The sequence below is a fragment of the Lasioglossum baleicum genome, chromosome 6, assembly GCF_051020765.1.
Source record: "Lasioglossum baleicum chromosome 6, iyLasBale1, whole genome shotgun sequence".
NCBI classification, from domain to species: domain Eukaryota; kingdom Metazoa; phylum Arthropoda; class Insecta; order Hymenoptera; family Halictidae; genus Lasioglossum; species Lasioglossum baleicum.
Genome location: NC_134934.1, coordinates 10,436,831 through 10,452,442, shown reverse-complemented (window position 1 = coordinate 10,452,442; position 15,612 = coordinate 10,436,831). Strand labels below are relative to the sequence as shown.

The window sequence follows — 15,612 nt, the reverse complement described above, 5'->3', positions numbered from 1 at the left end:
TTTGATCAGTTACACGGTGCAATAAAATAATAATGTAGTTATGTATCAAAAAACACCGATGACCTTGATAACTCCGAAAAAAATGACCTTCGGAAAAAATATTGTTTGCAATAATAATGGTTCCTTCAAACCATTCAAATAGTACACAAAATATTTTTTGTACTCCCACAACTGGAGGAGATACTTAGGTGGACCACCCTGTATATGGTATATGTACGCGTAAGTAGTAATGTGTAACCTTGTCGCTCTTGAAGACAACACAACGTATATATGATTACGTCTCGAGATTTCTGGCTGAAAAAATAATCGCTATCGTATCAAATAAAATAATACTTTTCGTTCCGTGCGATAAAAACGTGGAATAATCGTTGAAGCATGTTACGATGAGTTTACGGAGCGTGTTTGATATTATTTCGATTCACGTGGTGCCAACGAGTATATAGACAAGTGCCACATTGTCCTACGTTGGCCAGTTCGGTTCCATACGTTGCCGGTTCTGTGTGTTGGTCCGTTGGTGTAAGCGAGAGAACTGGCATTGTCGCGTTCGATGGTGGAGTCCTTCGCGTCACTCGGTTCGAATAGTTTTCCGGCGGTAGACCGACGATCCTGTGTACAGTTTAATCTGTCATTTAGTTGCAAACATGGTGATGATAAAAGGTCGTAAGAACTCGAATAAAAATCCTCCGATACTCAGTCACGAGTTTGTCATTCAGAATCATGGAGATATTGTTTCGTGTGTGGCTTTGATCTTTGTGACTGGTCTAATGGTGCAGGTCAGTGCTCAGTTTCTTCAACATCAACGAGAGCTTTCTCGGGGTTCAGCGATTATTTCTCTTTCATTCGAGACACGGTTAAACCGCACGACATCGTTGTCGTTCGAACGGTGAACGTTTCACACATTTTTCTGTGCATGCGTTTCGTTGGCAGAATCACCATATGTTACTATCTATCGCCGGCGTTACGGCGATAAGTTCGATGACTCGATAAGAAACACCGTTTTTTAACTATGTATATATTAGATTGTTGTTTTTTAGCAGTGACATTAACCCCTTGCCGTATTTTAACGAGTCACACTCGCGATGAAGATTTTAAACGTCTAACAAATATGAATGTTATGCCTTTCTTTTTAAATGAGATGAAATTTGATTCGTTTGTAATCAATATTTAAGCATTAATATAAATGTAGCCGTAGAAAAAATAAACATTTTCCTTTCCCTTCTACAGGAAAGTGTTTTGAGTCAGTGTTTGGAGATTTCTTAACAGCTGCCTATGTACCAAATTTCTGCTTTCCATGTCTTCTATATTTTGATATATTTTTACATTTTACTTGTATCTTTTTGTAGGCCACATCGCCATGGGCGTACACATTTATTGCTCTTCATCACAACGTCACATCCGACATAGAAGAACCGACCGCACCAATTAAGTATACAACTGGTTGGAAAGATGCCTGCGCTGTATTCTTCTACTTTTTGATCACGATTGTAATGCACGCTGTATTCCAGGAATATGTGTTTGATGTAAGCGACATTCCTTATTTCATGTTATATTTTGTAAGAGATGGCCAACAGTTAAATGGTAACGAATTAATTTTATTTCAACGTTTCGCGGTGACGGGCTTGACAAGACTGCTGTTCGACGTTCGTTTCTTGCTCGTCGTTCGATCGTCTTTGATATTTTCTTGTCATTGATAACGTAAATAACAATATATCGGGTGACGCAATATACTTTACAATTTTCTTTCTAAACACACATAATGCAAGTAACGTTTCTGGTAATTTCAGAAAATTTCTAAACGTCTACACCTCAGTAAGGTGAAGCTAGCTAAATTCAACGAATCTAGTCAATTAGTTTTGTTTTACGCTTTGTCCATCATATGGGGCATAGACATAATTATCAGGTGAGAAGTTAACTCCAGTAATCCTGCTTCAGCTTTGTGTCTTTAAATGTATATTAAAACTTTTGTTCTTTCAGAGAAGAACTGTTGTTGAACATAACGTCGCTATGGAAAGCTTATCCTATCCTGTTAACCTTCTCTTCTAAACTATTCTTCGTTGGTCAACTTTCTTATTGGCTGCACTGTTACCCCGAGTTGTATTTCCAAAGAGTGAAGAGAGAAGATATATTGCCACGTGTTGTGCAAGCAACCATCGGATTAATCTTCACCGTTGCCGCTTACATGCTCAAGTATAACTGAGATATTATATAGATTACTTTTAATCTATTGTACATCGTTATTTCATTGATTTCTTACAATTTGTATGATGTTTCCAGCTTCCAACAAGTAGGAATACTATTATTGGTTTTGCACTATGTAGGAGATGTTATGCTTCACGGAGCTAGAATCATACACTTTGTTAGTAAACGGGAGAAGATGACGAAGCGTAAGTATCTCAACGATACGTGAACCAATGTATGCGATAGAAGATACACGTTAATATCGTTTCATTGTTTCTTTTTACAGTCACATTTCTCGTTGCGAATTCGATATACGTTTTCGTACGCGTTGCAACACTTGCCATTGCGATTTTGGTTTTCCTGTATGGTTTAAGTCAAGTGGAAAATGTATTTGATTACGAAGCTGGAAACTTTAATATTCCCCTGGTACGATTCCCAGCTTTAGGTCTTATCGTTGTCTTCCAAGCGTACCTTTTTTACGTGTATGTTACGAGGCAATTGAAACGTACTCGGGAAAACGCAACCACTGTACAAGCAGTTACAAAACCGAAACAAAAGCCGAAGAAAAAAGAAGGTAAGACAATTTCGTCTAATCGAATTACTGCGAAACTATAAGAATACTAGTTTCCGATGAAAAATTTGTATTTTTGTCTTGTTTGCAGGAAAGAAACCTGCACTGTCCGAGGATGACGATTTACCAGAAGTTGATCAGGCTACAAAGAAAAATCTGAGATCTCGCTCTTCCACGAAATCAAAATAAATACGCAGGAAAAACGTTGATCCAAGGCTGATTAAAATAATGATTATCGTTCGTATTTAATGAGAAATAGAATTTTCAAAATATTTATTTATCTCTGCCACATATAAAGTATATGACAGATTCGATTATCGATATTACCTGAGACTGGTACTCGTAACGTCGCCTTCCACTATTGTTAAATTAAATGCTATAATTTCATTTTCCTATCCACTATTAGACAAAACTTACTCTCTTCGTGGGTGAAGAAACATTAACATATTGTATATAATGTATTATACGTATTACTATAATAATAATGTTGAATACAGGCACTTCATTGTAACTATGACTTTCAATGTAGAAAATGTGAAAGCGTACTATAGACAAATGAATGATTTGAGAACAAGACCAGTACATAAGATATCAAATACATAGAACAAAATCACAATTCATTTACCATGTGTAACATTTAATTATATTAATTACTTAAAACGGTGAAGTCATTTTTATTTAAAATATAAATTATTTTTGTAAGAGAATAAATTACACATATGTTTCAATAAAAGAAAAACGTCTCGAGTCTGTGTTTTGTATCAAAAACATGTTTCCCAAAGGGATTTTTCTCGACTCGAAAAACAATATCTTATCATTTTAGTGTAATTTTCTAACTTATCGACATAACATTTACTACATAGACTTGCATAGACTTATTGAGAGTCTGTCTGTTCTATCTTGGTCTGGGTTAGTTATGGGTTATTGAAAATCCCTTTGGGAACATGTTTTTAATGCAAAATACACCTCCGTGCAAAATTTTAGCTCAATAATCCGATTTGATCGACATTCGGAAGTAGCGGTGGAGAACTATCGAAGTACTATCGATGGTTATCGATAGTTCTCACTATCGGAAAATATCGATAATTTACTTTTACTATCGATAGTTACCGCCCTGATAACCAGGCCTGCCGAGGGATAATCCTACCTAGAGCTAAGAATTGGCCCGTTCCGAGCTGCGCTATTGTTCGAGTTGCTCAAGGTGGGATTAACTCGATTTTTGCCTGGGATTCTCCGCGCGTATTAGTAGCTATTTTTGCCGTCTAATAGCGGAGGGCAATAGCAGAAGGCAAATTGAAGGCAAATTGAAGGCAAATTGAAGGCAGCCAGCCGGCCGAAGCTGAATTTGTTTAAGAGGGCAGTACCGTCGAGTCGTACTGATGTGATGATGTGATTGGCGAATATATAACAGATCTGGGCGACGCTGGCTCGAAAAACACATGTTGCTGCAAGTTGCAGCCATTTGCAGCCTGTTGCAGCCTGCAACTCCTTTGTCGGAGTGGATGACGTGGGGACTGGAACTGTCTTACTGAGTGTAATTGAGTGTTACTGAGCAAGAGAAGGTGAGAAGCAAAGAGGATTAGTCAGGATTAGTTGGGATTAGTCCTCTTCAGTCCTCTTTGGTGAGAAGCAGCAACAGCAACATGTATTTTTCGAGCCAGCGTCGCCCAGGTCTGTGCAGGTCTGTATAATAAGACAATCCTCTTTTCAACCATTTTCAACCAAGAAGAAATGCGGTGAGAGCAGCACTGTACTCGAGCGATTCACGGGAGGAGTTACGAAGAAAAGCTGATCTTCCAGAACCTGTTTATCAGATTTGTCCTGCAAATCATCTTCTGTGTTCGCGCAAGTCAAGGTTTGTAAAAATTTGACTAATAGTTGACTAATAAAGAAAAATAATCAAACTAAATGAAAAAATATAATATTTATTATTTCCTACTTCATTCATTTATTATCCCTTCTGATATTGAGTAGTCTGAATTTAAAATTATTAATATTTAAACATTAAAATAAGTGTATAGTAGTCATACAAAAAATATAAATTTTCTTTTCCGTCGAACGACACTTTTTTTCCATAAACACATTTCAATAAATTTCGAAATGTAATGAATTGAAATTGAACTGTAGAGAAAATGGTATGGCAATGCAATTTTTATAGTTTCCATCTCTTGCAATCTATGCGGACAATTTTTATTTCGCATAAAGATCCGCAGTCTAAGAAAAATAACATAAATATGAGAATAAGTAAAATTTGCATGTGCACAAAATGTGCATCTGTGCGTAGTGGGGAGCTGCCGCGCCTGCGCACGACCGTATGCGTTATTCCGAACGACACGCTGATCGTATCGATTGGTGTCGATCGATCTTCTTCCTCGTGCGCTCGATTACTTCGCTGCTGACATCTGCCACATCAGTGCGAACTACCCTCGCCGACGATGCGGCCCTGTAAAACGATATTAGCCAATCAGATCAGTAGACGCGACGGTACTGCCCTCTTAAACAAATTCAGCTTCGGCCGGCTGGCTGCCTTCAATTTGCCTTCTGCTATTGCCCTCCGCTATTAGACGGCAAAAATAGCTACTAATACGCGCGGAGAATCCCTGGCAAAAATCGAGAATTTGGTTATCAGGGCGGTAGCAAAGGGGGAGAATAATCCAGAATAATCGTATTATTCCACGTCACGTCATATACGTCAGCGGTGTTATGTGTTTTAACGTTGCAAGATTATTCATTAAATATAATGGCGAAACGAAAGAGTTTAAACAAACGTTCCTCCAGATACAGCAGAGGCAGCGGTGGTTCTAATGTGCTGAATCCTGACACGAATGTTTTTGATGACGGTACGCGCTCGGCATGAAAGGTTATGTAGGTTAGGTATTTGTTTATTTACTTTGACACGCTGTTTCAGAACAACCGTATTGGTGGAGACATTTGGAAAACAATACGATAGTTACACGGTCCACCAATTCTGCTAATTTTAATCAAACAAGTCGTCGTTTGAATTCAAATTCGTCTATAGGATCGAACAATGATCTGGACGATGGCTGGTGGAAGGTTTTGGAGGGAACGCCGCGTAATTTGAAATCCCTACAAAAAGGCAACGATCTTTCAAAGAAAGGTGAGATAGATTGTTTGCTAGATAAAATCCTAAATGAAATTGTTCCTAGTATGAATTTTTACATAGTTCATTCTTAATATACATATTACTTCTCGAATATTGCATTGATCATTACTAGACTCTGGATTGGATGCATTTATAACAAAAATGAGCGAGTGCAATTTAAAACAGTAAAGGATTAGAAAGATTCAAGTATATCGTAATGTTGTTTTTTCTGTAACAAAGTCATTAAGGGATGAAATCAGTTGGACTTGCCCTCTCCGCCCCCTCCACGACCTAACTCATTCTATTCGCATAATCTTTGCATTGTAGCTGTCATCCAGAATTTGAACTAGTAATGAAAGAATCATGGAAAAGGAGAAGGTTGTTCAAAATGTGTAGCTGCGTAACGTATTTAAATTTTCTTATTGATTCTTTTTGGCAGTAGATCATCGAACAAAAGGGAGAATATCTATTTCATTACAGTTCATTGCTTGCATAACAAATTGGGCTCTATTTCACCTCACAATCAGTGTCGTCAGATGAGGGGAATCACGGTGAGATGATGTACCTCCTCTCCGATGACCAGACTAGTCCACGGCACGGGCACAGTGGATCTACGGTCTTAGTGGGGGATGTTGGAGTGTGCGCATGATGCTGGAATGGGATAGGGGAAGGGGAAAAGGAGGAGAGGAAATGAAGCCGGTTTCTACTAGGGCTGTAACTTTCCTTCGAAGCTTTCTACCTCATCTGGCGACACTGTTCCTCCTTAAAATACCGAAATTGCTTTCTTGCCAACCCAATGCATTGGACGATAGGTCTATCCTTATACCTATTTAGTCGTTGCTATTATTGCTTTTGTTAATATTGAAGTGTGTATATCGGTAGATGCGAACGATGGTGCGTCAAGGATATCGGAGTCGGAGGACGAAGTCAAGATCGCGAAGAAGAAGCCTCAACTGCGGCCGGAAGCGAAGAAGGTCGATGGGAACGCGTTTTTAAGCGCCTTGAAAGATCCGCAGGTATTGTTGATTCCGGTGGAAAAAGATGTCAGCATCGCGCAGAGATTTTCGTTGACTACTCAGAAACTACCGAACAAGGACAGCGCCACAAAGCGAAGAATGGCCGAGCACAGCAACGATCTGTTGAACTGTCATCTACCGAACGCGACCAGCACGCCTCTGGAGAGAAGTATCGCGTCCCAAGGAAGCAACAGCGACACTGAGCCTTTGCTGAAGAAAATGAAACCGAAGACAAAGTTGTTGAGACGACACAACAAGGACACGAAGAAGAATTTGTTCGAGAACATTCTTATGGAGGATCAGACCGACATAGAAGAAGCCGCACACCGACCGTCTGCTAATGCTAGCGCAGCAGCGGATAAGAGCGCGAAAGAACCCGAGCCGCGGATCGTCGAGGATGAAAGCAAGCTCGAAGATGCGAGCAAGAGGCTGCATCCAACCGAGAAAGCCGATCACCGGGTCTCTGCGAAATATTCCTCGGATACGATTTACGAATTCCGCGAGCCGACGAAGCCCAAGTCGAGATTTCTGCAGAGGACTCCGAGAGAGAATCTTTTCCAAAGAATACTCAGCGACAGCGATTCGTCGATTACGAAACCTTCCTCGAATCATTCCCAGAACAGGAACAGTTCGCAAACAATAAGAAGACCCAGCGTGATCAGCACAGAGAGCAACGAGGACGTGGATCTGAAACTGTCGGTCAGCTCGAACTCGAGCGACGTCGACATAATAAGAACCCGTAACAACATGGTTCCCAGCGTTTCGGACATTCATGTTGAAATCGCTAGATCGCCGTCAGAAGATCGAATTTTCGACGCGGTGGAAACTTCTCGTGAAAGGTCCGTTTCGGGGAAGGAGAAAGACAGAAGCGTGTCGCTTACATTGCGCACGCAGCTGTACTCCGATTCCGACGAAGAGGAGGACGACAAAGCCTCGGACGTCACTTTGCTCACCATGACATCGAAAAGTCTGAGCGTGAAGAACAAATCGACAATCTCCAGCGAAAACATTTTGACACAGCCGGAGATTTATCCAACTCAGCAGAGTCGGAAGAACTCTGCCGCGAACCTAACAAAGGTTTCCGTCGGGAACAAAGATTCGGCTGTCGCGGAAAATGCATACGGCGCTTCCGACATCGAATTCCCAGATTTGAACAGGTCGCGGAAACGATCGATATCGCGGAGCGCTCAGGAGATTGCGGCGGAAGAGGATCCAACGAGTCAACCGACGAAGAAATCGCAGAAACGCTCGACTTCAGCAAACTTCAACGAGGAGAGAACGAGCTCGGAGGCGGAGCTATCGCCACGAACTTCTCTAAGGCGGCAGAGCAAACGTTCAACCACGGCTCAGCAGCGGATCTCGTCTCCCGCGAACGTCGAGCAGACACGCGAGCTTGAAAATATCACGCCAAGACGAAGCAAGAGGTCCGAGGCGGTTCGAAAAACGTCCGAAACGGAAAACGTTCGAACATACGAACAAGAACGCACGAGTCGAGCAAACTTGAACGAGGAGAGAACGAGCTCCGAGGAGGAGGGATCGCCACGAACTTCTCTAAGACGGCAGAGCAAACGTTCGACCACGGCTCAGCAGCGGATCTCGTCTCTCACGAACGTCGAGCAGACGAGCGAGCTTGGAAATATCACGCCAAGACGAAGCAAGAGGTCCGAGGCGGTTCGAAAAACGTCCGAAACGGAAAACGTTCGAACATACGAACGAGAACGCTCGAGTTCAGCAAACTTCAACGAGGAGAGAACAAGCTCGGAGGAGGAGGGATCGAAACGAACTTCTCTAAGACGGCAGAGCAAACGTTCGACCACGGCTCAGCAGCGGATCTCGTCTCCCGCGACCGTCGAACAGACGCGCGAGCTTGAAAACATCACGCCAAGACGAAGCAAGAGGTCCGAGGCGGTTCGAAAAACGTCCGAAACGGAAAACGTTAGAACATACGAACAAGAACGCAAGAGTCGAGCAAACTTGAACGAGGAGAGAACGAGCTCCGAGGCGGAGCGATCGCCACGAACTTCTCTAAGACGGCAGAGCAAACGTTCCACCACGGCTCAGCAGCGGATCTCGTCTCCCGCGAACGTCGAGCGGACGCGCGAGCTTGAAAACATCACGCCAAGACGAAGCAAGAGGTCCGAGGCGGTTCGAAAAACGTCCGAAACGGAAAACGTTCGAACGCCGCAAAGAAAATCCAGGGATGCCATGAAAGAAAGCGAAATCCGAAATTTGAAGAGATCACTGGACCGATCGATGTCGCGCAGCGCTCAGGAGATTGCGGCGGAAGGGACTGCAATGAGTCAGGCGACGATGGAATCGCAGGAACGCTCGAGTCCAGCAAACATCAACGAGGACAGAACGAGCTCCGAGGAGGAGCCATCGGCTGTAACTTCGAGGACAGCTCAGCAGCTTGGGAACACCACGTCAAGACGAAGCAAGAGGTCCGAGGCGGGTCGAAGAACGTCCGAAACGGAAAATGTTCGAACGCCGAGGAGAAAATCCAGGGGTGCCGTGAAAGACAGCGAATTCCGAGATTTGGACAGATCGCGGGAACGATCAATGTCGCGCAGCGCTCAGGAGATTGCGGCGGAAGGGACTGCAGTGAGTCAGTCAACGATGGAGTCGCAGGAACGCTCGAGTCCAGCAAACATCGACGAGGATAGTACGAGCTCCGAGGAGGAGCCATCGGCTGTAACTTCGAGGACAGCTCAGCAGCTTGGGAACACCACGTCAAGACGAAGCAAGAGGTCCGAGGCGGGTCGAAGAACGTCCGAAACGGAAAACGTTCGAACGCCGGAAAGAGACAGCAGGAATGTCGCGAAAGTCAGCGAATTGGAGGGTACTTTGCAAAGCCGGAGATCACGCCAGATTCTTGTAGAAACTCAAGAATCACCGCCTTCGGACACACCTGGTTCTGATAAAGCCAGAAGTTCCGCGGCTCGAAGAACGTCCGAAACGGAAAACGTTCGAACGCCGGAAAGAGACAGCAGGAATGTCGCGAAAGTCAGCGAATTGGAGGGTACTTTGCAAAGCCGGAGATCACGCCAGATTCTTGTAGAAACTCGAGAAACATCGCCTGTGCCCAGACCTGGTTCTGACAAAGCCAGGAGTTCCGCGGCTCCGAAGGGGAGACAGAAGGTCCTCGAGGACTACTTCGGCACGAACGCGACCGCTATTCCAGCGAGCCAGGCACTCTCGAATCCCGAAATGGCGCAAGAGATCCGAAAGAAGCTGGACGAAATGAAGAAACGGGAACTCCAGAGGATGGAAGAGAAACTGCCCGTTGTAGAGAAGAAGAACAGGGGCAAAGGAGTTCGGGCCAAGTCCAACCAGGTGAATCCCGTTCCGAAAAAGGTGGACAAGGCTTACCTGGTGAACGGAGTGGTCTACAAACAGCCTCGACTCCCGCGTCCGAAGAAATGGGTCACCGATCATCTCTATCGATATCTGTGGAAACAAATGGAGCCCAAGTACAAGCTGGAGACCAGAGTGAAGTCCGAGAAATTCGTTCGACGTTTGTCCGAGGTGTCCGACGAGATCGCGAAACGCAAATCCTACGCGACGTACAAGGACCTGCTTTTCGCGTTGATGAAGGAGATGGCGCGACTCGGAATCATAGGCAACCGTTTCGATTTCTATAACTTCTGCCACGACTTCCTGCCGTACGAGCTGCGCGCCAAAATGGTGCCGATACTGCTGCCTGGCAACATGAGCACCATTCCCTACGATCCGAAGAAGCTGTACGATCCTCTGATCTCCCCCTGATCGCCGCAGCACTGATATCTCCGCACAAATTCGCGTCGATCTTTGCAGGAATCTCGAAGGGGACCAACACGTTTCGCCTCGTAAAATTCGTCGCCTATTTAATGTCAACAGATCAGCGTCGACATATGTATCTGTGGTTGTCAGGAAGATCGCCGCATTTCTCGCGTTCTTTCACTTCCGAGATATTGCGGCTTAAAGTTTTCATTACCAATGCTTTAATAGGATATCGGTTAAATTGCATTATATTTTTCAGCCTTTCGAACTTGTTTTTGTAACTTTTTTTACACGATGAAGCTCAATTAATGCGTAAACTGGAAGTTTTGGAAATTGCGACACGCGGCGTTTCTCCTTGTAACCACAGATTATTTACGCGTTCCTTCGTAGAAGTGTTTCGACAGCACAGCATCGACGGCCATTTTGATGCTCCGTCGTTGCGCCGCTAAATAGGCGGCGTTCACAAAAGTCGCGAGATTCTAACGTAATTCTAATGATTGTAAAAGTCTGTTTATAATGTTGATAATTGTAAAATAGGAAGTTGAACGCCGTCGTTCCGACGGGTTCGGTTATTTTAGTATTAAATCGTTCTAAATAGAGTTTGTGTTTTCCAGCATTCTCAAGGAGCGTGCAAGAGTCGATTAGTTACAGTCGGTGTACAAAGTATTCGTACACATTAAAAAAGCGAATTACATTTTCAAAATTGGACCCAACAGCTGGAGTTTCTTTTCAGACGTTAGAGGGATTAGTTTACTAGCTAATGTGTAAATAACTTTTTTAAAAAATTGTTATTGGTCGCAATTGCAAAGGAAATAGTAAAGGTCACGATTTTTTAATTTTTTATCTGTACCTGTAATGAAAATTTAGAAGGCGCCTCTGGTACGTCCAAGTCAGTTATATACTTGTCCCAAGTTTCATCGAAATCGATGAAGGACGTGTTACGAAATATATAATTGATTGAAAATAGCAAAGATCGTAAGAATCTGCGATTTAAATGAATCGCAAATCGTAAATTCAAAGATTTTTACATCTTGCAATACCCATAGCTTTTTTACCCGTCAGCCAATTTCAATGAAACTTTGTACATATATATAACTTACTTAGATTTACAAAATACACGTATTAAATTTTCATTACAGGCACAGATAAAAAATTAAAAAAATCGTGGTCTTTACTGTTCCCTCGAGCTGCTGAGACCAATTTTGAAAAATTTATTCGTGTTTAAAAGATGTACGAATACTTTGTACACCGACTGTAATTACATTGACGCGCGCCAGTTCGTCTTGTTTTGTTTTGCGCGACGTAGAACAAGTGCGTCGACGAGCGAACAGCGCGCGTCTACAAACAATTGTTCCGTATATGTTAAGAGAGTCTATTTTCTACTTGTTTGTCGGTGCTTCGTTGTTTGCACGCGATCGAGAATAAACATATTTTGATAAGAGTGGTACGCCGATCGACTAGATTCTGCGTGCGAGTTTTCGTCCTAAGCGTTTCCCACGCTCGACTCGGATTAACGTCGGCCACCCTTTTCCGCGCTGAGGGTGCGTCACCGGTAAATATGCCTACGATCGGACGATGAAAACGCGGAACACGGTCTTCCGCCCCGCGTAATTCCACCGAATGATCTCTCTCTACCCCGTTGATGATTTGTTTCCATGATATTGCGACGAGCTCCTCTCGTTTTCCATTTTGCTCGTCGAGGAAAATACCGCGCGTGGCGGAAATCGCGACGGTTTTACAAATATTTGCGAAAGATCCAGCGTAGAATTGACGCAACACGCGGCAGACCGGCGCGATACGTGACCAAGAAAAGACTCGCTCGAGATTAGTCGGCCGAGAACAGCCTTGTTACCGCGACCTTTGACCTCCGGTCGACGTACAAACAGATTCTCCGTCGCAGGATTATCCTCTTTCAGTGCTCTTTTCTCGCCTCTCTAGCTCTATTCAACGTTTCCCAAGCGATCGTTCAACTTTTCCGACGGAACTGCAAGCACAGTTTCGATCGAAACTTTGTTAGACGTCTAAACGACGCTTTGTCCCGGTGAATAACTTATTAAGCGATGTACACGGCTGCGTAATGCCACGCTCTTTAGCTCGAGGGCCACTCGGCTCCTTTCTGTATAATACTATGTTCATCATGTAAACTTTTTCATACTTTCCATTAAGACGTTCACATATTCTAGAAATAACACGTACATATAATTTATTTTTTACGTGCTCTTTGCAGAGACACCCTCTCGAATCGAGTCATGTTTTCCGTACTACGAAAACCGAACAGGAACGTCGAAAGACGAATGAATCGCGAAAAGCTAGCGTTACGCGCGAAAGAACAAGGAGCAAATCTCATAATTAGACTTTATTAGGATTGTTGTGCAACATAAAAATGTTTTACGTGGATTGTAATAAACTGGAACGAAGTGGAAGTTTATTTTCTTTCTGGAAAATAATGTAACAGTGTTTAAATTTTTCTAAAGGCTTCACTTTTCTGAAAAGTGCCTACTCGTTTTCGCAGTAAACGCGTAAAATCCGCTGTCTCTTCATCATTTGTTTCGTATTTTTGGAAGATGCAATGACAAAAATGTACGAGTGGATTAAAGTAATAAGTTTTGTTTAAAGAGGTATTGATAATAATTGAACATTGGTGAAGCACGATCCCGAGGGAAATCACGTGCTAGTTTTAGAAACGCCCTCTCGAATCGAGTCATGTTTTTCGTATTACGAAAAACGAAGGGAACGTTGAGGAAGCAATGTAACGAGGGATATATCGGACAAATTGAAAGACGAATGAATCGCGAAAAAGTTAGTGTAGCACGCGAAAGAACAAGGAGCAAGGGGGTGGGTCCGTTGTCCGGGTGTTCGGCGAACCGCATCGATTAACCAAACGAATTTCGCCGGGTCTCTCGTTTGAAGTTTAATCTCTAATGGAACGGTCGTCGCAATTAGGCGAGACTTATTTCCGCGCGCGCACCACCTACTCGGTAATGTTTGAACGAGCATTTGTGGACACGTGACAGGGCACGCGGCGATCGGCACGCGTCGCTCGTTATTCCATCGCCGTCGGCGATTGTTTCCCTTGAAAGCGATTAGGTTTTCGTTCCCATCGCCGCAGCGCGCAAAACTTCGAACTCGATCAAATCGTGGCCTCGTTTCTCGTTTCGCGCGTTAAATGCGTCCAAGCTTTCTCGCTGCCTTGTCACTCTCACCCTCTTCCCTTTTCGTTCGATCGTTTCGGAGCCCGCAATAATCGAAACGCTTCACGCACCGGTATTTAGGAGATTACGTTGAACAAGGGCGTCTTGTAAAACCAACGAATAAAAAGCGGAGTCAAATTATTTTCCGAAAGCAAGGGCCTAGTTTATTCTGGCTCGCTGCGTCCAGTTCTTGTTAGGCCTCGTCCGCCTCCCATTTTCTGAAATGGATACAATGGAGGTTCGTTCTTCCGACTCCCATGGAAATCACCGACACGGTTTTCACCGAGTCCAGATTTGACCGACAATAATTTGGGACGACAACGCCTTTAACCGAAAACTATTTTGCCCGACGACGAATTTGATCGACAACGAATTTGATTCACAACGACTTGAGATGACCACAGTATGTATTATCATTAGACAGCGGATTTTATGCATTTATGACAAAAATCAGTAAGTGAAATTTAAAACGGTGAAAACATTTAGAAAATGTAAGAACACATGGCCACGTTATTTTTAATCAATTAAAATTATTTACGTAAGAAATAAATCTTTATTTAGCTTCATTTCCAAGCAAATGACGTGTAAACATTTTATGTTGCATAAAGATCCGCTGTCTAGTTATCATACAGTATTATCAGACTGTGGTCGTCTCAAGTCGTTGTGAATTAAATTCGTTGTCGGTCAAAATCGTTTTCGGTTAAAGGCGTTGTCAGCCAAAGTTATTGTCGGGGAAATTTGTGTCGGTGATTTCCATGGGACCCGCTCTTTCAAAGGAGAACAGTGAAATTTTTCCGGAGAGACACGGTTCCCGGAAAAAGATCTCTATGCTTTCTTGAACGTCTCAGGATGTGGAAAGCAAATTTCTTTGTTGAACCCTATCCTTCTAGATTAGAAATTCGATCGCGTAGAAAAGTTTTTACGATTATGCTCGCTGATCGTAGGAAAGTATGCGTCGGGGTTATACCCGCTGCGCATTGTGCTCGCATTCGTGTGCGGACACGGCGAACTATCGAACCAGTTTAAACGCAAGGTACATATCCTCGCTGACGTCATCGGCCGAATTGCCCTTTGCTGACGTAATCCCAGTGACGACATTCAGGAATCGCTTAATTTCGTGAATCCAAGAACAGTCGGCGTCGCCGGTCGTCGCACTTGGCTCGATACTCACGCCTATTTACTTTCAAGCGTCTCTTCGAACGTTTTTCATCTTTTCTTTAATATAATAATATGTATAAGTTTTATGACATTTTGTTCTATGATCTCTTGCGATTTTTCCGACAACTTAAAGATCCCATGCCGGAGAATTTCTGTTTTTTATTAACAGAATATTGTGTTATATGACTTTTCTTGTTTGCACGACATAAAAAATTTGCACCGCATAGAAAATGTTGTAAAAAAAGCGAAAAAAATAGTAATCGATGGTACTTCCTCTCCTTAAACAGTGCACAAATTTTTCTCTCGTGCACTGCAGTTTTATCCTTGCGGTAATAAAGAAGCAAAAGGTGTTGGAAATGCGTACTTCGATTTTGCATATTTGATGCGATGATAAGAACAATGCTTGTAAGATTAGAAAGCAGTGCACAAGACAGGAAGTTACGTCCGAAATGTCAGCTGTCAAGATATACCACGATTTCGCGATTTCAAATAAGGGTAGTACATAATAACAAATGGAAGCAATGTCATTTCTAGACGAAAAACGAGAATACTTTCCGAACGACCCAATAATTTCATCCGGTGATCGAAATCAATTGTTTCATTTCAGGTGGATATCAACCCATTGTAAAAGTAAAA

At 43.0% G+C, this 15,612-nt stretch overlaps 2 protein-coding genes across 2 annotated transcripts; both read left to right on the top strand.

Moving 5' to 3' along the window:
* Positions 1–465: 465 nt before the first annotated feature.
* On the top strand, positions 466–3,488 carry Tram (translocating chain-associated membrane protein 1). The gene is made up of 7 exons (XM_076426512.1): positions 466–773; positions 1,344–1,520; positions 1,785–1,900; positions 1,975–2,187; positions 2,275–2,384; positions 2,465–2,752; positions 2,841–3,488. The coding sequence occupies exons 1-7, from the start codon at positions 642–644 to the stop codon at positions 2,936–2,938; spliced, it is 1,134 nt and encodes a 377-aa protein (XP_076282627.1). The 5' UTR covers positions 466–641; the 3' UTR covers positions 2,939–3,488.
* A 1,899-nt stretch (positions 3,489–5,387) lies between these two features.
* On the top strand, positions 5,388–15,575 carry LOC143210026 (uncharacterized). The gene is made up of 3 exons (XM_076426450.1): positions 5,388–5,589; positions 5,658–5,867; positions 6,735–15,575. The coding sequence occupies exons 1-3, from the start codon at positions 5,490–5,492 to the stop codon at positions 10,631–10,633; spliced, it is 4,209 nt and encodes a 1,402-aa protein (XP_076282565.1). The 5' UTR covers positions 5,388–5,489; the 3' UTR covers positions 10,634–15,575.
* The last annotated feature ends 37 nt before the right edge of the window (positions 15,576–15,612 follow it).